This window comes from Aotus nancymaae, unplaced genomic scaffold, assembly GCF_030222135.1.
Source record: "Aotus nancymaae isolate 86718 unplaced genomic scaffold, 86718_ANA_hifiasm-v0.15.2.pri h1tg000067l, whole genome shotgun sequence".
Lineage (NCBI taxonomy): Eukaryota > Metazoa > Chordata > Mammalia > Primates > Aotidae > Aotus > Aotus nancymaae.
The window spans coordinates 20,423,075-20,448,682 of NW_026988482.1; the positions used below are offsets into that span (position 1 = coordinate 20,423,075).

Below are 25,608 nucleotides of genomic sequence, written 5' to 3' on the forward strand. Positions count from 1 at the left end.
TCAGGCAGCAGCTCTGGAACGGGAGTCCAGAGACCTCTGTTCCATGTTCAGTGGTGCCCCTAATTAGCTGTGTGGACAAGAGGCAGAACTCCTTTGGGTCTCTGTAGCCTCACATGTCAGGAACTCAGTTATCTCTGAGCACCCTTTCACTCTGATTCTAATTTATTTAAATATAGACAGCAAAGGTTTATGTCTATCTAATCATCTTTCCTGTTTTCTCAGAATCATGAAGATTTTTTTTCGTCACCTGCACATTTAGTTTCACCATTCCTAAGAGGCTGGCCTCCAAGTTGGGTGTGCCACCACACAGGACAGCAGGTGCCTTAGTTGTGTGGTCTGAAATACCAGGTTAATGATTAGCCAGGAATTAATGTAAGCAGGAAATCCACAAACGAAGATATCTACATGATTAATAAACAGTTTATCATACTATAAAATAATCAATAAACATCATACTATAAAATGTTCCCTGCCCAACATGATGGCTCACGCCTGTAATCCCAACACTTTGGGACACCAAGACAGGAAGATCATTTAAGTGCAAGAGTTCAAGACCAGCCTGGACAACACAGCAAGACCCCATTTCTATGATTAAAAAATTTTTTCCCTCACTGGCAAATAAATCTAAATTATTCAGCAGTGAGATGCCATTTTCCATGTAGCAAGAAAGCCAGCATAAGAGCAGCACTCTCATATATTGCAGGAAGTAGCTTGGAAAAATCTTTCTGAAAAGCATCTTGGCAATACATAGTGAGAGCCTTAAAAATATTCATTTTTGGACGCACTAATTGCACTGCTAAAAATCTATCCAAGGAAATAATCAGAAATGCACGCAAACTTATGCACCAAGATGTTCATGTAAGTGTCATTTTAAGTAAATAAAATTCTGGATACAATCTAAATGCCCTAAAATGCTGAGACAGGGTAAATCAAGTTTAATCCATCTACGTGGAGCACCCTTCTAAAACCCTTTACAATTAAATTACAAAAAATGTTTAATAACATGGAGAAATTCTTCTAAAGTAATGAGAAATAGAAAAAGCAAGATACAATTTGGTTATCTTTGTCTTTATGTATACATGCACATATATCACATACTCAAAGCAAGAGAAAAGACTAGAAAAACTTATGCCAATATGTTAACACTAGTTATCTCTAGGTGGTTAGCCCAGTGTACTTCTGATTTTTTCCAGATTTTTTGCAATGATTATGCAACCTTATCATTTACAGTATGGTGTATATTCTGAAGAAGGGAATGTGCTGAGCCTCCTGCCTTGATCGTGGGTGTGGGGTAGGCATCAGCTTTTGGCTTCCCTCCTTCTGGTGGTTAGCACCAGGATGAAAGAGAAGGGGACACAGCACAGCGTGGGAAAGTGTCATGGCCTATCTCCACTGAATGAGATCAGGAAGCCTTTTCTCTCCCTTTGTGGGAGACCGCTGTAAACATGGAATCTTGTCACTTTTTGTCAGAGCTCTGTAATGCAACTTAGACAATTCCCCAAACTGAATGCAATCAACAGAAAGTGATGGCTTTCAGAAGCCAGCCACAGCCGGGCTCACGCCTGTAATCCCAGCACTCTGGGGGGCTGAGGCGGGTGGACCACCTGAGGTCAGGAGTTCAAGACCAGGCTGGCCAACATGGTGAAACCCCGTCTCTACTAAAAATACAGAAGCCAGCGCTGCTCAGGTGGTTCCCATGCGAAGGGCAGACCGCCTGCTGACCATGGAGAGCACAGCAGGCCCCCATCCACAGAGCTTTCTCCTCCGTTTCTCTGATCTTGCCAGGAACAGGAAGGGAAGAGAAGCTTTACTTGGGTTTTGCTGTATTAGGAAGCCCTCCTTCTGTGCTACTGTCTGGCTGCTAGGAAATGGAAATGGTGATATTTTAAGAATTATGTGACATGATGGCCCTGGGCACAGAACAACCCAGAAGAGGAAGGTAAACTTAGTCTGATTTAATGAGAAGTTCAATTTGGAGCGCATTTTCAGACCTACGGCCTTCAGAGATCTGCAGCCTGGTCGGCCACTGTCCCAGCAGGTCAGGAGAGTGGCAGCGGGCTCTCTGGGGCTTCACGAGTAGGTAAATGTCCTCTGCAGCAACTAGGTGGGGCTCTCATGTGTCCTGAGATTCTCCGCTCATATTGTAATTAGCACATTCTTTGTATGCAGTGATTTTTTTAAGAGCACTTAAAATAGCCAATCGATGTTCTGAATTTCCTTGTTTATCCTAATAATTAGCAGCTCCCCTCCCTCCCTCCTTCCCTCCCTCCATGTCCTCAGTCCTTCCCTCTCTACTTTGCCTTTCCCCTCTCCCCTCTCCTACCCTCCCTTCCCCCTCCCCTCTCCTCCCATCTCCCTCCCTCCCTCCCTCCCTTCCTTCCTTCTTTTCTTTCTTCCTCCAAGTGGGACAAATATGGCCTTCAGTGCCCAGCAGCTACCAATTGTTGCACTTTCTAAATTAGTGCAGTCTAAACTGATGAAATCATGAAGCTCTCCCCCCAGTTTTCATCATTGTGCTTACATGTAGCTAGCTGTGCTTCAGTGCAAGCATGACCTACCTCCAAGGATGGACTGAAGGAGTAGGAAGAAAGCTGATTCAGATAAACCTAGGGGCTTCTTCAAGGCAGAGGCCCTGCCTAACACTCCTGCGTTTGATGGTCCTTGAGTCAGAAGGGTTTGTTAGTGATTTAGAGTTGCAGATTTTCCACTGTCTTTTGAAGGCCCCTGCTGTGCATAGTCACTGTGATGAATGAATAACTCAGCTGCTTACACAAGTCTGTTCCCAAGTCCCATCTGTTGAGTGAATGAATGAGTGAACAGAAGGGAAACACATTAGCCCAATTGTGAATCTGAATAATGAACTTGGCAATGTGACGTGACCTCTGCTCCATCAGGCCTGGGTTCCAAGTACAGCAGGGCCCTTGACGTCCTTTGTCCTTCATTCCCGTGCACCATGTGCCTCCATATCACACTTGGTAGTCTTTCTTGTAGTGTTGATGGTTATTTATGAGCATGTCTTGAGCTGTCTGTTCTTACTGTAAGCTCTCCAAGTAATTGCCCAGTACTGTGTACTCAATTGTGATGCAAATACATGTTGAATGAATAAACAAGTGTGACTCATTCAGAGCTAAACTACACATGAGAGTAGACAGGGCCAGCTTCAGCCAAGGGAGTAAAAACCAGATTCCCAACACCCTGTGGCTCATTCCCTAGCTCCCTGGAAGAGTGGGGGGAATGAGCAGGATTCTAGGAAAGGGCAGGCAGCGCCCCTTTCCCCACCGTGAAATTCCATGCGAGCACTCATCAGGGCATTCCCCTGCTCTCCTTCTCTTGCTTCAGCTGCTTGGGATCTTTCAATGCACCCCTCCCTGCAAAAAGGTGGTGCCCCTAGCTGGAAAGTATGGCATCCAGTACCTGCCCCTTTATCTTCCCTCCTCTCTTGCCTCCACCTTGTCCTACCCACATTATCCCCCACCCCTGCTGTTGGTAGGTTTATTTATTCATTCACTGAAACAAGCTTGATTGCATTTAAGGTTGATTGAGTTAACATTACTGAGCAATTATTAGGAACTGGGGACTGAGAATGGCCTCAAGGATTTTCAAGGGCAGGAGCAGTGGCTCATGCCTGTAATCCCAGCACTTTGGGAGGCCAAGGCAGGATTGCTAGAGCTCAGGGGTTCAAAACCAGCCTGGGCAACATAGTGAGACCTCATCACCAAAAATACAAAAAAATTAGCTGGGCGTGGTAGTGCAAACCAGCTGCTTGAGGGGCTGAGGTGGGAGTATCACTTGAGCCCAGGAGACTGAGGCTGCAGTGAGCTGTGATTGTGCCACTCCCCCACCCCAGCCTGGGTGACAGAGCAAGACCCTGTCTAAAAAAAAAATCATTCTCCTCCTCACAGGAGAAAGACAGGTAAGCAGCTTACCTAAATACACCATAAAATTTAACAGCTGCCAGATACAATTACAGGCACTGCACAGGATGCATCAAGAAGGAAAAAGTGACTAGTTCTAATTCTGACCAGAAGGCACCTTCCAAGTGGAGATGGCATTTGAGGTGAGCCAGGAAGGAAGACTAGAGTTTTGATAACAGTTTGGGAAACTGCGTGAGTAAGGACATGTAAGCACGTGTAGGCAACATTTGGGAGAGCAGAGGGAGTGGCAGGGGACGGGGAGAAGTCCTGGATGGCCGTGCGGAGGAATCTGGACTGATTGGGAGGAGGAGCTCTTCAAATATGACTACACTTTTTCTTTTCTTTCCTTTTCTTTTCCTTTTCTTTACTTTTGTTTCTTTTCTTTCTTCCTTCCTTCTTTTCCTCCCTCCCTCTCTCCCTTCCTTCCTTCCTTCCTTCCTTCCTCACTTCCTCAGAGTTTCGCTGTGTCACCCAGGCTGGAGTGCAGTGGCGCAATCTGAACTCACTGGAACCTCTGCCTCCCGGGTTCAAGCAGTTCCCTCCCTCAGCCTCCCGAGTAGCTGGGATTACAGGCATGCGCCACCACGCCTGGCTAATTTTTGTATTTTCACTAAAGATGGGGTTTCACCATCTTTGCCAGGCTGGTCTTGATCTCCTGACCTCATGATCCACCTGCCTTAGCCTGCCAAAGTGCTGGATTACAGGTGTGAGCCACTGTGCTTGGCCTACACTCTTTCCTTTCCTCCCTTGCAGCTCTGAGGCATTGTTGTCAGGCACTGGTTTGGTTCAGTGATCGTAAACAGGCTGGCTCACCAAGGGCCGGGATTGCTTTGCCCAACATTTTATCCCCAGTGCCTAGCTCAGTGCCAGGCACATAGCAGGCGCTCAAGAAACACTCACCTAAGAAATAAGTGATACATTTTACATCATAACTCTGTGCTTTCTGATAATATGGTACCAAGAAGAATTCTGAGACTCATTCTGAGCACCAGGAGAATGTCACTGGATCTCCAGAAAATGAATGCTCCCACCTGGTGTCCTGAACATGAAATGCTTAGTGTGTTATCAGCAGATGTCTCCATGAATCGATGGATGACGTCTGGGTGGTTGTGGGTGAAGGCACTGGGGATAGTTGGCCAGGTTTTGGCATCCCTGCTCTCGATAATCCATCTGAGATGAGCCCTGCTGCACTGCACCCCTGGGAGAAGACAGACAGTCCAGAAGAGCTTCACCTGTCCAGTCGCATTGTTGGGAACTTCCAGGCAGTAGATGTCTTCGTGTAACTAGCAGGCCGTGGTGTGGGTGCACTGCTGTGGGCCTGCCTGCCGGTTCTGGGGAAAGCCTCCCACGTGCACATTCCCTGAGAGCCCTCACTCAGAAATGGTTAGAAGTGGGTTAGAAACACTCAAATGAAATGGTGGTGTTAGCAGTCAGGCTATAGGGGCCTGTAGTGAGGAGACAGTGCCTGGAAGTAGGCAGAGGTTGATTTCACGGTCTGCTAATTGGGCTGAATGCCAGTTACACGGGTGTGTTTTTTGTTGTGAACATTCATCATCATACCCCTAGGACTCACGCTTTTCAATATGTGTGCTATATTTTAACAGTTTACCTAAGAAGTTTTAAAAGATGAGGCCGAAGTTAGAGCCATAATTGGGCTGAACAGCTGGGGTTAGTCAGATTTTGGCAGGTTGCAATTCTGTCTGTTCTCGGAAGGTGGCAGTGTTGTGCCACTTGATAAAATGCAAGACCAGAGAACAGAATACCTTGGATTCCCAGCCCCCTTCTTCAGGCTTAATGCAGCTTTTTTTTTTTTTCCTGAGACAGAGTCTCACATTGTTGCCCAGGCTAGAGTGTAGTGGCATGATCTTGGCTCACTACAACCTCTGCCTCCCTCCCAGGCTCAAGCAACTCTCCCACATCAGCCTCCCAAGCAGCTGGGACTACAGGCACACACTGCCACATGTGGCCAACTTTTTGTATTTTAGTAGAGACGGGGTTTCACCGTGTTGCCCAGGATGGTCTTGACATCCTGACCTCATGATCTGCCCGCCTCAGCCTTCCATAGTGCTAGGATTACAGGCATGAGCCACTGCACCTGGCCAGCACTGCTGATTTTAATCATCCTACCTGCCTTTATCTTTGAATTGAGATCATTCCTTCCTAACTTTTGTCCTAAAAACACCTTTAAAAATTTCTCTTGAGCAACCAAAGCCATGTACTGGTGATGTTTGTGAAGAAGGTCACTGGAGCTCCAGGAAATGAGTGCTCCTGTCTGATGTCCTGAACGTGAAATGCTTATGTGTGTTATCAGTGAATCATTCTTTGAGTTTGGAATAAGTCCTGCTGAAATGCTTTACAACTGAATCAGGCAGATTCTTAAGAATAAACAACTGCAAATTTGCAATAACTTCACTATGAAGGTCAACCTGTTCTTACCCTCTTATGAGAAAAAGTTCATATGTCACTATTTAGACAGTAAGATTATAACTAAAAATACTTTTTAAAAACAGGCACTATCGGCCAGGTATGGTGGCTCAAGCCTGTAATCCCGGCACTTTGGGAGGCCGGGGCAGGTGGATCACCTGAGGTCAGGAGTTTGAGACCAGCCTGGCCAATACGGTGAAACCCTGTCTGTACTACAAATACAAAAATTAGCTAGGCATAGTGGCAGGCGCTATGTAGTCCCAGCTACTTGGGAGGCTGAGGCAGGAGAATTGCTTGAACCTGGGAGGCAGAAGTTGCAGTGAGCCAAGATCATGCCACTGCACTCCAGCTCTGTCTCAAAAAAAAAAAAACCACACACAAAAAAAATTAGGCACTATAAAAAAGTTATAATCCATTCATATTGCCACTAGGTAACAGTTTAAAAAGTGAGATCTATGGAACTGCTATGGAGAAATCCATTCATATCTTTTACTGAAATAACATAAAATATACATAAAGTATATTTAAATCCCAAAAAATCTATAAAACTATGTGTGGGGAGGTATATATTTATGTATACAAAGGCATTGAAAAAAGTCTTCACTCTTTTGCAGGGATATATACCAAACTATTAATAAGAACTTTCTCCTGAAAGGAACATAGGCCTAGAAAGGAGTGGTAGTGTTTGGATTTGAACAGAAGTGTTATATTCATGTATGACTTGTATGCTTTAAAACTTTTTTTTAGGCTGGGCTGGGTGGCTCACACCTGTAATCCCAGCACTTAGGGAGGTCAAGGTGGGAGGATCACCTGAGGTTGGTAAAACCCCGTCTCTACTAAAATTACAAAAATTAGCCGGGCATAGTGGTAGGCACCTGTAATCCCAGCTACTTGGGAGGCTGAGGCAGGAGAAACTCCACCTCTCTAAAGCAGTTCTCATGCATCAACCTCCCAAGTAGCTGGGATTACAGGCACCCGCTACCATGCCCAGCTAATTTTTTTGTATTCTTAGTGGAGATGGGGTTTCACCATGTTAGCCAGGCTGGTCTCGAACTCCTGATCTCAGGTGATCTGCCTGCCTGTTCCTCCCAAAGTGCTGGAAATACAGGCATGAGCCACTGCACCTGGCCTGAATTTATTTTCTTATTGCTTATTTCTAAGGAGCCATTTGTTTAAGCTGGGTTTATAAGTGGCCTCGGTCAGCCCACCTGCTTTTATGAGGGGCAGCTACTTCTGCCCATTCGAGGTAAGGTCTATGTTGCTGTTTTCTCGATGTTTCATGTCCCACTCCTCCTCTTTTCCTGTCATCTTTCCTCAGGGAGCCTTTTCATAAGCTGCTGGCCCAAGGCCTTATCAAGGGGCAGACATTCCGCCTACCATCTGGACAGTGTCTACAGAGAGAGGAAGTGGATCTCACAGGTAAGAATGGCCTGTCCGGTCCCATCCAGGTACTCCCAAAGAGCCAAGGCCAGCCCTGAGAGCCACTGAGCACGCAGGTGTCTGCCTCTAGGGTGGGGGAGGATGTGGGAGAGGGACCCGCTGGCTGCGTGGTCTCTAAGCCTCAGCTCCCTCTGGGCCTGCACCCCAGGAGCCTGATCCTGGACTGACCATCTGCTCCTCTGCCCCAGCCCCCTCCAGCCAAGTGTCACCTCAGCTTCTGGCAGGGTTTTCATTTGTATGTAACAGAGTCAACTCGGGCATCACCTCCTATCCCAGCCCAACTTTGAAAGCCCTCCTCAAGGACAGAGCCCCCAGACCCAAGAGACGTTCTTCCAGAACTGGGGATCTCCCAGTGTTTCTCCCCACATGGTCTAGTGGCACATTTCAGAACCTGGGGGGCAGCACTCTGCTTACTTCCAGCACCCCGGAGCAGCCCCCTCTAGCTCTTCCCAGTACAACTCCTCCCCCTGAGTTCCCGGACTTCTCTCCTGTACCAGCTCTCCCAGGCCTTTTCCACTCTGCGTTCTTACCCTTCACCCTTTACATTTCACCCTTCATTTTCACCCTAAGGAGCACCAGATCTCCAGGTGCCATGATGAGGATGTATCACGTGCACCCAGCACACATGTGGAATATGTGACATGTTAGAAGATAGGAGTGGGGTCAGGCATAGTGGTTCATGCCTATAATCCCAGCACTTTGGGAGGCCACAGCAGGCAGATCACCTCAGGTCAGGAGTTCAAGACCAACCTGGCCAACATAGCGAAACCGTGTCTGTATTAAAAATACACAAATTAGCCAGGTATAATGGTTTGGGCCTGTAATCTCAGCTACTTGGGAGGCAGGAGAATCACTTAAACTCGGGAGGCAGAGGTTGCAGTAGGCCAAGATTGCGCCACTGCACTCCAGCCTGGGCAACAGGGCAAGACGTCTCAAAAAAAAAAAAAAAAAAAAGAAAAGAAAAGAAAATGGTTGGGGGCATGCAGTATACATAGAGACAGCTGTGAGAAACTCCAGCCCTGTAACTACTACATTTAGAAAAACAAGTGCGTAATGGGTGAGATTAGGTCACACAACAACCCTGTAAATGGTAGGCAGCCTCTCCAGCCACGCGTTAGAGAGAGGGTTTAGGGAATACCTCATCAAAGCAAAATATATCGAGGTTTGAAACGGTCCGTGGGAGAAAAAGAAGCTGGAGAAGCAGAACTGGCACGGATGAGAGAGGGAAAGAGCTGAATTCAGGTGCACATAGAATTCAGCTTCACAGTTAGTGAAGTGTTCTTTGTAATGGGCAAGGCCACCCATGTATAGTCATGCAGTTTGTGCACCACACAAAAGAACCCAGCCAGGGCTGTGGTTTCATTAGGGCATGAAATGCAGCCATTTGTCCAGTCATACATTTCAGGGCCACATCTGCCAAAAGAGGGCAACATTTTCTAACTTTTCAACTTTTCTGCCCAGAAAGATACATTTTTCCAAATTGCACAACAGTGTTTTCAGGTCCAGACAGCCTAGGGCAAGGTAGAGGGGCCAGTGGTCCCCTGAGTCTCAGCATAGCCTGGATAAACCTCTTCTGGGGCTTCAGTCTCCCCTTCTCTGCTGTCATGGAGCCAGGCAGTATTGTGAACCTCTTTTCTCTTCCCACGGAGACTTGCCTACTGGGTGAGAATACTTTTGATCAGCAAGGGCAGGCTTCTGTCTCCTTCATGGATGTAATTCTCATGAAGTATGGAGTTGGCTTTTAGGTCTTCTCAGTCCCTTGTTAGTTTGGTTGCTGTTGGAGTCAGAGGTTATTTGGCTGGAAGGAAAAGAAATCCACCCAACCCCAGTTGCAGGAAATAGAGCCAGGCCCCGCTGCCCATAGGACGTCACCAGCCACTCCTTTCTCTTTCTCTCTTTCTCAGCCCTCTAGTTCCTAGTTCCTCTTCCTGCTTCTCTCCGTTCTGCCCTGTTCTTCATCTGCCAGACTTGGATTCTGCTCTCCCCAATTTCAGTGTACCGGATGACCTTGGGTAGCCACAGTGGCAAGTCTTGCTCCACCTCCTTAGGACCCGGTGGCTCCAGTGCTCAGCAACATCGAAGTAGAGTTTCTGTGCCTCTTACCTCCAGTTCGTGAGGTGCCCTGACTAGTCCTCCCCAGGAGGGCTTGGCATCAAGGTCACCTCATCCAAATGTGGCCATTTAAGTCCTCTTCCATCAGCGCCAGCTAGGCAGTGGTATGGGAGTAGGGGAGGAGACACTTCCAAAGAACAGGGTGTGGGTGGCTGGCACCACAGAGGGACCATCACATTTACCATAAGCCCAGTAAGTGACTTCCACGTGCCCTCAGGGTGCAAGATCTTGTTTTGGTGACTACAACATGGGTGTGGGGACCAGGCCTCAAGGTGAAGTGCTCTCGGATACTTTGCTGCTCTGAGACCCTGACAGGTCAGGCTGCCAGCTTCCATAAGAAATCCTTAATCCATAAAGAAAATGGCAAACTTGTGAGTTTTTCAAAATTCTTTTTTACTTGCCTTTTTTGCATATAAATAATTTATTTATAAAGGAGGAAGTTGTTTTGTTTTATAGAAAAAGCTGGCACAGGCCATTATAACTATACTGTTTATTCATGAAGGTTTGTGGGACGAAGGTGGGCCTCATTCATTTAAAAATAAAAATACTGGCCGGGTGTGATGGCTCATGCCTGTAATCCCAGCACTTTGGGAAGTGAGGCAGGTGGATTACCCAAGGTCAGGAATTCAAGACCATCCAGCCTGATCAACATGGTGAAATGGTGTCGCTACTAAAAATACAAAAATTAGCCAGGCATGGTGGCGCATGCCTGTAATCCCAGCTATTTGGGAGGCTGAGGCAGGAGAATCGCTTGAACTCAGGAGGTGGAGGTTGCAGTGAGCCGAGATCGCACCACTGCACTCCAGCCTGGGTAACAAGAGCAAAACTCTGTCTTAAAAAAATAATAATAAATAAGTACATAAATAAAAATATTTTTATAACAATACAGAGGGAGAGAAAGCGGCTTGTTAAGTGAGTTAGTGTGATTCTTCCAATGGACACTTTCCATCGCTCACCAAGTTTTTTCTTATTGACTCTTTCTGTAGAAGCAATTCAGAATCACACATACCATACCTATGGATTATTTTGGCATCTAGGTTCTGTTCCTGTTCATGCAAAAACGAAAGAGGAGTTAGAGGTGACATGGGAGAAGATGAGTAAGTCCAAACACAACGGGGTGGACCCAGAGGAAGTCGTGGAGCAGTATGGGATTGACACGATTCGGCTCTACATCCTTTTTGCCGCCCCTCCCGAGAAGGATATCTTGTGGGATGTGAAGAGTAAGTCGCCTTCCTCTTCCTGACCTGCTTCCTTTGTGTTCTGCCCTGGACTTTGAAGGAACTTGAGGAAGGAAATGTCTCTGCTGAAGACAGACAGTCGTAGAGAATTCTAGGAATCAGTTCCACAGCGCAAGTAGCAGCTTGACCGACATCCTGCACCACTCTTAGACGGTGTTGACAAACGTAAGCGAGCCTCAGAATCATTTGGGAAACATGTTGCAGGTGCAGATTCCCAGGGCTCCCCCCGCGCCTGCTGCCACGCCTCCAGGGTGGGGCCCAGGAGGTGGCCTTTGAATAAGCTCAGCATCGATTCTGGTGCACACTCAACAAGGACCACGCTTTGACAGTGGTTCCCCCGGAGACAGGCTGGCTTCTGAGCTACACTCCGAGGCCTGCTATAGTCCAGAGAGGCCAGATTCCTCTTTCTTAATGTACCTTGGAGGGTTCTTTTCTAGAACAGTGTCATTCTCCCTCACCAATCCAGAAAGCCCCAGGAGGGGCCTGGGCCTGGTTTTACCTGTGGCCTCTTAGTCACCCACAGCACCCTCCATCTCCCCACTTAGGGGAGATTTGTCTCACTAGAGTTGTTTAGCGCTAAAATGACATGAAGTAAAATAATCCTTGGTATCTGGCTATTCTAGAATAAACCGTCCAACAAGCATTCATATTTACCTCTTATGATCTGCCGTAAGTGGTGTTGTGGGAAGAGGAAGTCAGATGCCTGGAATCTTGAGCCTTGTGTGAAGTATGCATGTCATTTGAGAAATCACTGTTTTTGTTTATTTTGATGTACTGTGGCTAGTGGGAAGTGTGGTCTGGAACAGTGGGCACAGATGCCAGTCCTAGAACTAGCTGCCTCAGAATCACTGGGGATCTTGCAAAGCATGGACCAGTGGAGGTTCTGGCTCCCATCCCTAACCCAGGGGACAGGCTCCAGGAATCTTTCTAAGAAGGCTCCCAGAAGGTTCTGCTGTGCATCCAGGCTTGAGAATGCCTAGCCCAGTGGCCAAAGAGTACAAGGCCGTGGACTGACCCCAATTGGGCTACTGGTATAACCCAGGGCCACCAGGTAAAGCCATTCAACTTTGCCAGAAGATCAGATCAGCAGCTAGATTGGATCAACTTGTGTGAAATATGGAAAACACACATACCTACGAGGACAGGGATTGTGTCAAAGCATTTCACACTGTACAGCAGCGTGGCTGCAGCACAGTCATGCCATCCACGAGATGAGAGCTTGCAGCAGCAGGAGTTAACGGTGTCTCCCAAGCACCATGTTAGCTCCACGGCACTTTCATCACAGCAAGCTTGCTTAATCAGGGTGGCAGGGCACCAGGGCTCATCTTGACCAAACCTCTGAGCTCATGACAGTTTGTGGGTGGCACTCTGGCCCTGCCATCCAGTGCCCTAAATCTGGGCACTAAAATAAGATAGAATCGACCCTGGTTTGAATTCTCAGATACTGAAAGCTGGGGAGGATCCATCAGCCTGCCCTCAGATGAATCCATAAGGGTACAGGGAAGTGTCACATCACTTCACAGGCGTTTTCTCTGCTTAGTTTTACCAAGTCAATCACCCTTATGTTGTGCTCTCTCTCTTTCTCATTTATTGGTGCTGAATTCAGCTGACGCTCTCCCTGGGGTGCTGAGATGGCAACAACGGCTGTGGGCCTTGACAACTCGGTTTATTGAGGCCAGGGCTTCTGGGAAGGCTCCCCAGCCTCAGCTGCTGAGTAGCAAGGAGAAAGCTGAGGCCAGGAAGCTCTGGGAGTACAAGAACTCCGTCATCTCTCAGGTCAGAAACTCTCCAGTTCCAGTGGTTAACTCTGTAACCAAGCACTCTTTGAGAGCCTTTGCCTGTGGTCTTTGTAGCCCGCCTTGCCTTGGGGTGGGCCACTGTGGGTCTTCTTTCTTCCTGGTGATGTGGTCCTTCTTGCTTGGATTGATTGACCCTGCTGTTTTGGGTACTTTACCAAGGTGGAGCCACAATGTGTACGTTTTAATGGAAAGAGATGCCCTCAGGAAATGGCTCTCTGATGATGTCTCATATTTGTCCATCCTGGGCCTCAGGAAGCTGTCACTTTCCATGTTTCTGTATTTAATACATCCAAGCAGAGAACCAAATCCAGGATCATCCTGTCATCCAGGATGACACCATATATGTTACATTAACAGAAAGGGGCATTAGTAGACTGTCCTCTGTGGCTTCCTCATTGTGTAGATGGGGACAGAGATGAGGCCCAGATATCTTGCCTAAAGTCACACAGCCAGTGAGGAACTAAGCAGAGATTAGAATCCAAGACCCCCACATAGCAGGGACTTTCCCACTCAGTTACTTCGTTACACAATATCCATGTGAGTTATTGGGGGTTAATTTCTGCAAATCTGAAGTCGTTGTAATGGGTATCTGATATCCCCAATTCTTCCTAAGCTGATTAAAAAAAAAAATAGTATGCTGATTCAGGCATAAAGTTAACCAGCGTCACTCATCTACACTCTGATACCGAAGGCACTGGTGCATGGCAGGCTTTTGCCTCTCTGCTTCGTGTAACCTGAAGTGGCCCTGGCTCCAGCATGATCTCATTTGTGACACTTGTTCAGCTTCCTTTCTGTCCTCTGTACCCCTCTGTGTGGAGGGCCAGAGCTCCCTGAATGAATGTAGGGGTCTGAGTGATGTCTGAGCGATTGCGTTTGTACCACATGTTTTCTCCCTGGATTTGGCAAATTCTTCTATTTTATCAGATAATAGAATTGGGTTACTTCAACAAACTGGAAACTCTTGACATCCTTAAAGATGTGTTACTCTTCTGTATTCTTGCCCATAGTCAAAGTGGAAAATCACACAAACATGAAAAAGCTGACAAGTTGTGTTCATGTTCTTATGCTGACTCTACTTTCAAAATGTAACATTAACCTTATCCCATAGACTAAAAACGTCATTGTGAAGCGAAGTCACATAACCATGCGGAAGTGACATCCTTTACTCCTGTTTTCTGTTATGTGGAGTTTGCCCATCAGTGGGTCCTGACTCCTATTCATGTTACTAGCATTGTATTATTTTGTTTGTTTGTTGTTTTGTTTTGTTTTGAGATGGAGTCTCACTCTGTTGCTCAGGCTGGAGTGCAGTGACAAAATCTCAGTTCACTGCCACCTCTGCCTCCCAGGTTCAAGGGATTCTTGTGCCTCAGCCTCCTAAGTAACTGGGATTACAGGCATGCGCCACAACACCCAGCTAATTTTTTGTATTTTTGTAGAAACGGTGTTTTGCCATGTTGGCCAGGCTGGTCTCAAACTCCTGACCTCAAGTAATCTACCCGCCTCAGCCTCCCAAAGTGCTGGGATTACAGGCATGAACCACCGTGCTGTGCCCAGCCACTAGCACTGTTTTTCTAAGCACCTACTATAAGAACCAACAGTATCCTAGATAAAACAGTGGAAACAGTGTTGACTTTGAATTTTTAAATGTTTGTGCAGATGAAACATAGCAATTGTTTGAGGTAGTAGATATATTTATAAACATATTTGCATTCAGTTAATTTTCCTTTTTTATTTTGATGATTCAGTCTTTTTGTGGAAAGCTTAAAAAAATTTTGAGCCCGGGCGTGGTGGCTCACACCTGTAATCCCAGCACTTTGAGAGGCCAAGGCGGGCGGATCACGAGGTCAGGCGTTCAACACCAGCCTGGCCAACAAAGTGAAACCCCGTCTCTGCTAAGAATACAAAAAAAATTACCTGGATGTGGTGGTGGGCGCCTGTAGTCCCAGCTACTCGGGAGACTGAGGCAGGAGAATCACTTGAACCCAGGAGGCGGAGGTTGCATTGCAGTGAGCTGAGATCGCGCCACTGCACTCCAGCTTGGGTGACACAGTGAGACTCTGTCTCAAAAAAAACAAAACCAGAAGAATTTTGAAAGAAGTGAATAATTGAACCTTTACCAATAGGTGACCACCCATTTCACAGAGGATTTCTCACTGAATTCTGCAATTTCTCAGCTGATGGGACTCAGCAGTGCCCTCTCGGTAAGTGGCCTGTCCTCCTTTGCTGGTAGCAGAGGAGGGAGGGAGAGGTATGGCAAGGGGCTCTGTAGGGTCCCAGGAGGGACAGAGAGCAGCCCCACTGTGTTACCACCTCAGTGTGGCTTGATTATCTTAAAGAAACATTTTTCCATAGTCACACCTAGTTTTATTGCTGGAAGGTTCTTAAAGATTTCTAGTCCAAACCCCTTTCTCCCCCAGTATTTTACAGATGAGGACATTGAGACCCAGGGAAGTTAGATGACATGTCTAGTTGATTAGTGACAAATCTGGGACCAGCCTCCCGTCTTCTGGCTCTTTGTGCCCCTGCTATCTGATTTCCTGAATGAATTGTGATACCTACTCAGCATTATTACATTTGATATTCATTTAACCTGGATGGATCAGGCTCGTTCTCACCAGTACCAAAAATCAGCCTTTTCAATATGGACTCTTCTTGCTACGTGTCACTACCATTTTTCTTGCCAGGGAGAGGATTTATCAACATGTGTTCTTAGCTATTAGGCAACAAAAGCATTCATTAAAGCTATTAACAAATGCTTTTTTTAAAATGAAGGCCTCTCCAAGCTTTTAAGACAGGTGGGGGCAAGGTACGGTGGCTCATGACTGTAATCTCAACACTTTGGAAGCCCAAGGTGAGAGGATCACTTGAGGCCAGGAGTTCAAGACCTGCCTGGGCAACACAGAAAATAAAATAATTAGCCAGGCGTGGTGGCGTGTGCCTGTAGCCAGCCAGGAAGCTGAGGCGAGAGGATCGCTTGAACCCATCCTGGGCAACAGAGCGAGAGACCCTAAAAGTAAAATAAAAGTCTCTAAAAGTAAAATAAAAAAGGTAATTTTTAAAAAGTAAAATAAAGATAAAAAAGAACAACGGAAGAAATTTACAAATTTGACTACATAAAACTTGACATTTTCAGTATATTTAAAAAAATTGCAACATGTCAGACAGAAGGTTAATATCCTTAATAAAGCACTCTTGCATTTTAATATGAAAATAACAAAAAATAGTCAAGGCATAGGAAAAGATAATAACTCACAGAAATAGAAATAGCCAGTACATTTGTGGAGTAAAAAAAAATTGCCTCTTTAATTATCATGAAAGGCAAATTTAAAACAAGGTGCTATTTTTTGTTAACCTGTCAATGCACTGCTGTGAATGCTTTAACATAACTATTCAGGGCACAGTGGTTCAGGCCTGTAATCCCAGCACTTTGGGAGGTCGAGGCAGCAGGATCGCTTGAGGTCAGGAGTTCGAGATCAGCCTGGGCAACATAACAAGACCCCATCTGTAAAAAACTTAAAAATTAGCCAAGTGTGGTGGCATGTACCTATAGTCCCAGCTACTCAGGAGGCTGAGGCAGGTGGACCCCTTGAGCCCAGGAATTGAGGTTGCAGTGAACTATGATGGCACCACTATACTCTATCCTGGGTGACAGAGTGAGACCCTGCCTCAAAAACATAAAAATAAAAATATAACTATTCTCCATGCTATTGAAAAGATGACAAAACAGATTTGTACACACCAGTGTGATAGGTGTGGTTGGTGTAACCTTGCCAGGAAGCACACTGGCTGTCAGCTTGCTTGTGTTATATCCTCTGATCCCGGAGTGTTCATTGCAGGTAATTTATAATCACAGAGACTTGGAACCCCAAATGTCGTATGATGGAGGAATTAGGAAATTACTGATGTCATATCAATAAGAAGGGAATGTGCCACCACCATTAACATCGTGTCTTCTAAGAATACTTAATATCAGAAACTGTTTATGATATAATGTTAAGTAAAAACACATGACACAAGGCCTGGCGCGGTGGCTCACACCTGTAATCCCAGCACTTCAGGAGGTTGAGGCAGACAGATTGCTTGAGGTCAGGAGTTCAAGACCAGCCTAGTTATCATGGTGAAACCCTGTCTCTACTAAAAGTACAAAAAATTTCCGGGTGTGGTGACACACACCTGTAGTCCCAGCTACTCAGGAGGCTGAGGCAGGAGAATTGCTTGCACCGGGAGTTGGAGGTTGCAGTGAGCCGAGATCACACCACTGCGTTTCAGCCTGGGCAACAGAGAGAGGCTCTGTCTCTAAAAAAAACAAACAAAAGTGTTCATATGAACTGGGAACTGGGTGCAGTGGTTTACACCTGTAATCCCAGCATTTTGGGAGGCCAAGGCAGGCAGATGGCTTGAGCCCAGGAGTTCGAGACCAGCCTAAGCAACATAGTGAGACACACCATCTGTATATTAAAAAATTTTTTTAATTTTTTTTTTAAAGTGTTCATATGGTAAGAATCCCAATCCTGAAAGTGTTACATGTATAATAAGCATCTACATACACATTTTTGCATTTTTGGAGACAAGGATAAAATATACCTTTGTTTCTAGGTTACATTATTATGAGCAGTTTTTTTGTTTCCTGTATTTTCTGTGGGGTGTGTGTGTTAGTTTTTTAATCAGAAAAAGTAAAGCAAGAAACTACTTTACTTTTATTCCATTCTGGAATTTGGGAAGTCCTTAATAATAGCACGCAGAGCTAAACACAGTCATGTTTGCTGGAATTGGCCAAAGGTATTTAGAAGAATAGGGGTCCCTGAGTAGGGTAGAGCGCCCCCCTGCCCAGGATGTTTCACAGTTTAATACCTTTGAGCGGGTCTCTGTGCATTTCTTTGTGGACCTGCAGCACAGAGGAAACCTAGCAGAGTGGTTAAAAGTTTGGTTACAGCGTGCCTGGGCGCAGACTCCCTTCCTCGCTGATATTTAGCTGCTTCATCTATCCATTGGGGTAAGAATACCACCCTTAAAAAGTAGTGAGGACTAAATAAGTTAACATCAGATGACGGCATAGTAGATACTCTGGATAGTAACGTATTAGTTATTGCTGCTGCTGTAGCTTTTTTTTTTTTTTTTTTTTTTAGACAGGGTCTCTCTGTTGCCCAAGCTTCAGTGCAGTGGTGCAATCATAGCTCACCGCAGCCTTGACCTCCTGGGCTCAAGTGATCCTTCCACTTCAGCCTCCCGAGTAGCTGGGACTATAGGTGCGCACAACTATACCTGGCTAATTTTTCTTTTTTTAAAAAAATTTTCATAGAGATGAAGTCTTGCTGTAGTGCCCAGGCTGGTCTCAAATTCTTGGGCTTAAGTGATCCTCCTGCCTTGGCCTCCCAAAGTACTGGAGTATAGGCATGAACCACCAAATTTGGCTTGCTGTAGTTTATCAGCGCTGTCATTAAGTAGGGGAAGTTCTTTGTCCCAAGCAGAAATGGATGGTGAATGGCAAAGGGGGTTTCTTCCTACCAGCTTGTGTCCCTGGACTTCAGATACATTAATGATCTTCCTTACCCCTGCTTATTTTTACACCTTAGTTTTCTTACATTTTTTTTTTCTCTTCCTTAGCAAGCCTCTCAGAGAGTCGTTCTCCATAGCCCCGAATTTGAGGATGCTCTGTGTGCCCTGATGGTGATGGCTGCTCCAATGGCCCCTCATATAACCTCAGAGATCTGGGCAGGTACGTAGCAGAGTCCTTGTTTGGCAAGTTACTACTAATTTGAATTTGCCCAGGCCTCTTTTTGAACATTGTTTGGGACTCAGATGTCTTCAGACATAGGGTCCAACATTTGGGATCTCTACTCAGTGACCTCTCTGTCCTGTACTCCGAATGGTGGTACTCCATCCACATGGTCACCCCTACCAAAAGGAAAGACACTTCCCTGCATTGAATAATGTGCCCAGACTAATGTGGGTGTTGATGTTTCCACTTTAATCCCTTCTAGTGACTCAGCCCCCCAGTATCCACTTATTATGACCTGCATGATCTTTTTCAGATAGAAACTCATGTTTACTACCACTTTACAGTTGGAAATTAAGTTATGGGTCTAAAATGTACTTACTTATACTGTAATTCAGCAGTCTTCACCAATTATTCCTAAACTAGGCATCAAAGCAGGCCTGACTGGCTGTTTGAATTTCAGCCCCTGGAACTCTGTCCACATCATTGGAACTCTTAGCCTGGACAAAACCGGACTTCACATAATCATCAGATTAGGCCAAGCACATAGGTAGGGGCAAAATGACATGTAATTGAGCTCCTGAAGGAACATGCATGGGAAAGTCTTCAGATGTTTCTAGAAACAGGTCATCTGAAATGCATGTGATTTGGCAGTTCCATTTACGTAAAAGATTTCTTCTGAAAAAAAAGATCTCTCCTAATTAAATTTACTGATATGGTGTCACAGAGAAGAAATGCGTGTTGATCAGTTGAGCAAACCCTGAGTCTCAGTGTAAGCTGAGTGATAGAAGAATTTGAGGATGATTTGAAATTCCCACCACCCAAGCAGCTTTATGCCTACAGCAGATGGGTAGAAATTACAGTAGGATTTATAGTTGACAGAGTAGTGCCTGCGTCTCTCACAAAGCCTTGTTTATTGCCTTCTACTTTAAAATGTAGTGTTCCTTACTGATTTGAGGGAATCATTGGGAATTGGGCACTACCGTCTCCCTCAAAGTTGCTTCTTAATTCCTCAGGAGGAGCAGTGGTTCCTTTTTCTTTTTAGCTAAAATGAGACTGTTACTGTTCCAGGGTCCCCTTTTTTACAGTATAAGTGTCTCCATCAAAAGGAAGTGTTTTTCATCCCTTAAGGAAGGGAGGATCTGTTTAATTTGCTTTCATTGTAAACCCATGAACTTAGTTTGGATTTTTATCCTTTTTGATATCTAAAGCCACTTTAAAATTAAACTGTTCCAGCCAAATATTGACGTTCATGCAGTGGGATGATTTGCCAGCCAGTTTTTTGTTTATGTACCATATCTATAATTTCTGATTTTAAGTATCAACCAAAAAAGTGGAAAGGGGTTTGGAAATGTCCACATCCGGAACTAACCCTAAAAACTGGGTAAGGATTTGGATGGGTCTGACGCTGAAGTTTCCTTTGGATTCATTCTCTGCTGCTTGCAAGACTGAATCAAGGTCCAGTTTACTTTAGCAGGAAAGAGATGTGGTGTAGCTCCCAAAAGATTCTGCCCTACTTTGTATGCTTTAAGACATCCCGATTGAGTGCAAGTGTATTTCATTGTGTCTTAAGTCATCTTCTGGGTCTTTCCAGTTACCGTTTTAGTTACCCTTTTTTTTTTTTTTTTGAGATGGAGTGTCACTCTTGTTACCCAGGCTGGAGTGCAATGGCACGATCTCGGCTCACCGCAACCTCTGCCTCCTGGGTTCAGGCAATTCTCCTGCCTCAGCCTCCTGAGTAGCTGGGATTACAGGCACGCGCCACCATGCCCAGCTAATTTTTTGTATTTTTAGTAGAGACGGGGTTTCACCATGTTGACCAGGATGGTCTCGATCTCTTGACCTCGTGATCCACCCGCCTCAGCCTCCCAAAGTGCTGGGATTATAGGCGTGAGCCACCACGCCCGGCTTGTTACCCTTTTTTAACCAAACTTTTGTAACTCCTGGCCCCCTCCGACAGGTGGCTTCGTTGGAAGAGGTCAGACAGGCCTGAGTTGAGTGTACCCAAAATAAGTCTGAATTCTGTAATGAATTTCTGTCTTTCCATTCTGGAATTTGGGGAGTCCTTAATAATAGCATGCAGCGCTAAACACAACCATGGTTTAAATACTACCTACCAGTCAGTAGTGGATGCCTCTTTCATAGGGGTTGCAATTTTAAGTGACAACAAAGTAGTGTGCAACTGGTTTAAAGTAGGAGTGGAAAGAGGAGGAGAGCGGGGAGGAGGAGAGCGGGGAGGAGGAGGAGGAGGCAATTATAAGGACCTAATGAGTTGAGCAAGGTTTTAAGTGTAAAGACAAAGGAGGTGAGGAGAGATGGGGAGAAGTGGAATGCGTTTTCAGTGGATCTACAAGGGAGACCGTTTGTAAGTTTCTCACGTTTTGAATCTTTAAGGGAGGCAACTTTTGAATCTCAATTGTGTTTAGAAACCTCATTATACCAATTAGAGAAAGCATACCACTGGATAGTCAGACTCGTTTTATCCTTCTTGTCCAAAGGAGGCTCTCAGATGAACATTTTTGTTCGTATCAAAAGTTCCCCAGACTGATCACTGTCATTCCAAATTGTCTTTGGAAATTTGTGGCACTTAAAAAGATACGCACAGGACTTAGCACTCTAATTAGAAAACATAAGGAAAGCCTGTGCTTGCGCCAGAGGAGGCACAGTTTTAGATTGAAAAGGCCAAGACCCCACGAGAGCTGCAGCACATCCCTGGGCTGGTGCTTGTGGAATTTGGGGTCTTGGTGCTTCATCAGAGTCAAGTCATCAATGATCAGGAGTCAGACAAAGCCTCCTGATTATGGGCAGACAAAACTAAAAAGCACAAGGAACACAAGAACAAGACTGAGGAAGAAGTCATCGTAAGGTTTTACAGTGGTGACTCGGCGCACGGTGTGTCTCCAAGAAGTAACCTACTGACCACTCCACCCCTAGTGCCAGCTTAAGGACAAACTTATGGGACTTATTACTGTCCTCTCCCAATAGACAAACAACATTCAAGCTAGTCCACAAGCAGATAGATAGACAGGTCATTAGGCCAGCAGGTGTTAGTTGCTAGAAAACAGTTTCACCAAAGAACAGTAGAATCTGATCAGAAAACCAAATGTCCAAAGTGGGACCTATTCCTAAGAAAATAAGATAAATGCAACACCAAAAGCTTCAGGGAAATCCTGGAGTTCAATTCAGCATGGACTTAGTTCCCAGCCAAGGGTGAGTGGCACCTCATCCAGGTAGAGACACAAGGGGTCTCAAATGCATGCACTGTTTCTGAGTCAAGGGCTCCAGTCAAAGGCAGCGAGGGTCTCAGTTGAAATTCCATGAACCTGCAATTCTATCAGCGTCCTCCAGCCAGAGACCACCAGGAACACACCTTCAGATAACAATTTGGATTTATTACCATAGCGAGACATAGGGCATCTCTGTAAGAGGGTGTTAGGAAGGACCTGTTATATAATGAATTTGGGCTTTGGTTGAATAATTTGGGGAAGGGTCTCAGGAAGTGAAGATTTGCTCTAGATTGAGTGCTGTCAGAAAGTGGGGACAGTTTTATGATTAGGTATCTTAAGAAATGTTATCTCTAGGGAGGTATCCCTGAGCAAAGATAAAGTTGTAATTAGTAAAGAAATAGCAGTCACCCGTATTTGCCTAGAGAAGGGGATGTTTGATATTGTGTGTGTTTCATAGTCACCATGTTTTTGTCTGTGCTTAGACAAAATTATGACATGGTATTTTTTTGGTCTCCTTTTATGGTGGTTTCAGTGTGACTTTGTCTGACGTTGGTGTTCAGTCAGATCATTTGTGTTGAATAGGAGAATAATATGGCCTAGCTATGCACAACTGGTGAATTTCTTATAACACGGAGGCCTAGCTATAATTGTCAGACCAGTTCCCAAATGACAAGGACCGAGAAAGAAGTTCCCTTACCGTCACCCTCTAGAAATAGCCACTGTTTGCATCTTAGTGCAGATCAATGATTATATCCAGCTGGGTGTGGTGGCTCACACCTTAATCCCAGCACTTTGGGAGGCCCAGGCAGGAGGATCACTTGAGCCCAGGAATTCAAGACCAGCCTGGGCAACATAGAGAGACCCCATCTCTACAAAAAATTTTAAAAATCATCTGGTATGGTGGCATGTGTCTGTAGGCTCAGCTACTCGGGAGGCTGAGGTGGGAAGATCACTTGAGCCCAGGAGTTCAAGGCAGTGAGCCATGATCATGCCACTGTACTCCAGCCTGGGTGACAAGAGCAAGAGCCTGTCTCACAAAAAAGAGAAAAAGTATAATGACTGTGTTTACTTACCTATCTTTGTTGTATTTTGTGTCCACTTATCTGTGTTGTAATTGTCATGTCTCTTTATAAGATAAAATTTAAATACCCTAAAATTTACCCATTTTAAATATATACTCAATGATTTAAGTAAATTTATATACATGTGCAACCATCACCATGATCCAGTGTTAGAACTGGATTTCCATTACTGAAGAAAGGTTCCTCATACTATTAGTCAGTCCCACACCCACTCCAATCCCCAGCATGACTAATCTGCTTTCTGTCTCTGTAGTTTTGCCTTTTCCAGAAATGTTATATAAATGAAATCATGTAATGTGTAGTCATTTCTGTTTTCTTTCATTTAGCGTAATGCTTTTGAGATCAGTCCATGTTCTGTTTACAGCAGTTCATTCCTTTTTATTAATGACTTGTTTTATTGTTAACCTAGAGGTCATCTTATAACCTGATTTACTCAAATATTCCATGAACATACTTATTTACGGGTCATTAAATACTTTTTTACAACATCATTTTTTTTTTTTATTTGGCGGGGGGGGCACGGAGTCTTACTCTGTCGCCCAGGCTGGAGTGCACTGGTGCCATCTTGGCTCCCTGCAGCTTCCCCTCCCAGGTTCAAGTGATTCTCCTGCCTCAGCCTCCTGAGTAGCTGGAATTACAAGCACGTGCCACCATGAAGGCTAATTTTTCTATTTTTAGTGGAGACAGGGTTTCACCATGTTGGCCAGGCTGGTCTCAAACTTCTGACCTCAGGGGATCCACCTGCCTCAGCCTCCCAAAGTGCTAGGATTACAGGTGTGAGCCACCACGCCCAGCCTGCTACATCATTTTTAGTGGTCATACAGTTTTCCATTGTTTGAATTTACGCACTCCCTATTGTTGGACATTCAGACTGTTTATAGTTATACATTATTTTTTTTAAAGCTGAGTTAGCTAATGTTTTGTTTACGTGCAAAATTATTTCCTTAGAACACGTAACTAAGTGCAATTGCTTGGTCAGAAGAGATACAAACAATTAAGGCTTTTGATGCACATTCTCAAATCAAATTCCAGAAAATTCTCTGGGTCTTCTGTTAACATGCTTGAACAGAAACATGAGCAACTATCATGATTCCAGATATTATATTTAGATTTTTAAGTCCCTTTGTGATAAACTCACTCTGCAAACTGGAGTAGCCCAACCTGGACCCATCTCATGTCTTTGAAATCCTGATTGCTCACACCTTTACAACTGTGAGGATGGATAACAGGGGCCCATACACCTGGGCCTATAGCAAGGCGCTATGTCTTAGAGGAGCTCAAGCACCAGACTGTGGTGGTGATGTCAGCATCAAAGGCCTCGTGCATCCTGTATGGAGACTTAAGAGAGTCAGTCAGAACACAGAACAACAGTTTGACCATCTTTGCTAATTTACACTGGACCTAGGTTGGTTTCCCAGGTTAGCAAAAAATCCAGTTTAACAATATGATGTTTAAAAATATGATATTTGGTTTTGTTTTTTAACTTACAAACTTTTAAAACTACTGCATTAATTGTCCATGTGTGCTATGACTTAATGTGTCTAACATTTCATTCCCGTAAACAACCCACCATGGACAATTCTGTGCATAAATCTTGTTCTCACTTCAAATTACTTCCTTGAAGTAGAAAAGATATGAATCTATTTAAGACTCTTGATTATATATTGACAAATTTTTTTCCTGAAAAGTTATTCCAGCTTTCACTCTAGGATCTGTTTTTGAATTGACGTTGTGCTTCAGTGATTTCACTATTGAATTTTTACAGACAGTTTTAACACCTGGCAGACTAGCCTTTCTTCATTTCTTTTCTTATGATTATTTTACCTCTTCCCACATGTTTATTTTTCTCAGCGAAACTCTGCATAATTTGTTAGGTTTCCCCGAAATCACCATGACATTTCAATTGAAATTTGGTTAAACTTAGAATGAATTGAGGAAGGTTTCACATCTTTCCCTCATCCAAACTTTCATCCCACTACATGCATGGTCTGTCTCAAGTGTTTTCCTTTCTTTTCTTTTCTGTTCTTGTGACTAGAATCTTTTTCTGCTCTATCTTCTGACTGATCATGGCTGGCATATTTTTTCTTCTGTAAAATCACATTGACACCAACATTTGTTTTATTTTAATTAAGATTCATTGTGAGTTAATAGTCTTCCTAATGGGGTCAAATAAAGGTTAATACCATGGAAATTTGATCAGTTAAGAAAAATATATGTAGACTGATAAAAAAAAAACTATAAGAAAGAATTAATCTATCAATCTAATAGACTGATCCAAGTAACTTGAATCCTATGGAATATGTGAGGAAAATAACTCATGATTTTCTTAGTATAATTGGTTTTTTTATCTTTTAATTTTTTTAATTTATTTTTATTTTTTGAGACAGGGTCTCACTGTGTTGCCCAGGCTGGAGTGAAGTGACACAATCTGGGCTTATTGCAGCCTTGACCTCCTGGGCTCAAGCAAACCTCCTGCCTCAGCCTCCCAAGTAGCTGGGACTGTAGCTGCCACCACACCCGGCTAATTTTTTTTTTTTTTTTTTTAAAGAGACAGGGTCTCACTGTGTTGCCCAGTCTGGTCCTGGGCTCCTGGGCTCAAGCAATCCTCCCTCTTTGGCCTCCCAAAGTGCTGGGATTACAGGCATGAGCCGCTGCA

The 25,608-nt window shown here is 44.7% G+C and overlaps 1 protein-coding gene across 3 annotated transcripts in view; it reads left to right on the forward strand.

The window, feature by feature from the left end:
• LARS2 (leucyl-tRNA synthetase 2, mitochondrial) overlaps positions 1-25,608 on the forward strand; it is a 163,303-nt gene that overhangs the window by 118,543 nt on the left and 19,152 nt on the right. For all 3 annotated transcript variants that reach the window (XM_012470768.2, XM_012470769.2, XM_012470770.3), the window contains 5 exons: positions 7,657-7,757; positions 10,928-11,110; positions 12,735-12,904; positions 15,051-15,128; positions 18,532-18,643. In XM_012470768.2, coding sequence (XP_012326191.2) covers positions 7,657-7,757; positions 10,928-11,110; positions 12,735-12,904; positions 15,051-15,128; positions 18,532-18,643 — 644 coding nt within the window. The remainder of the gene's footprint in view (positions 1-7,656; positions 7,758-10,927; positions 11,111-12,734; positions 12,905-15,050; positions 15,129-18,531; positions 18,644-25,608) is intronic.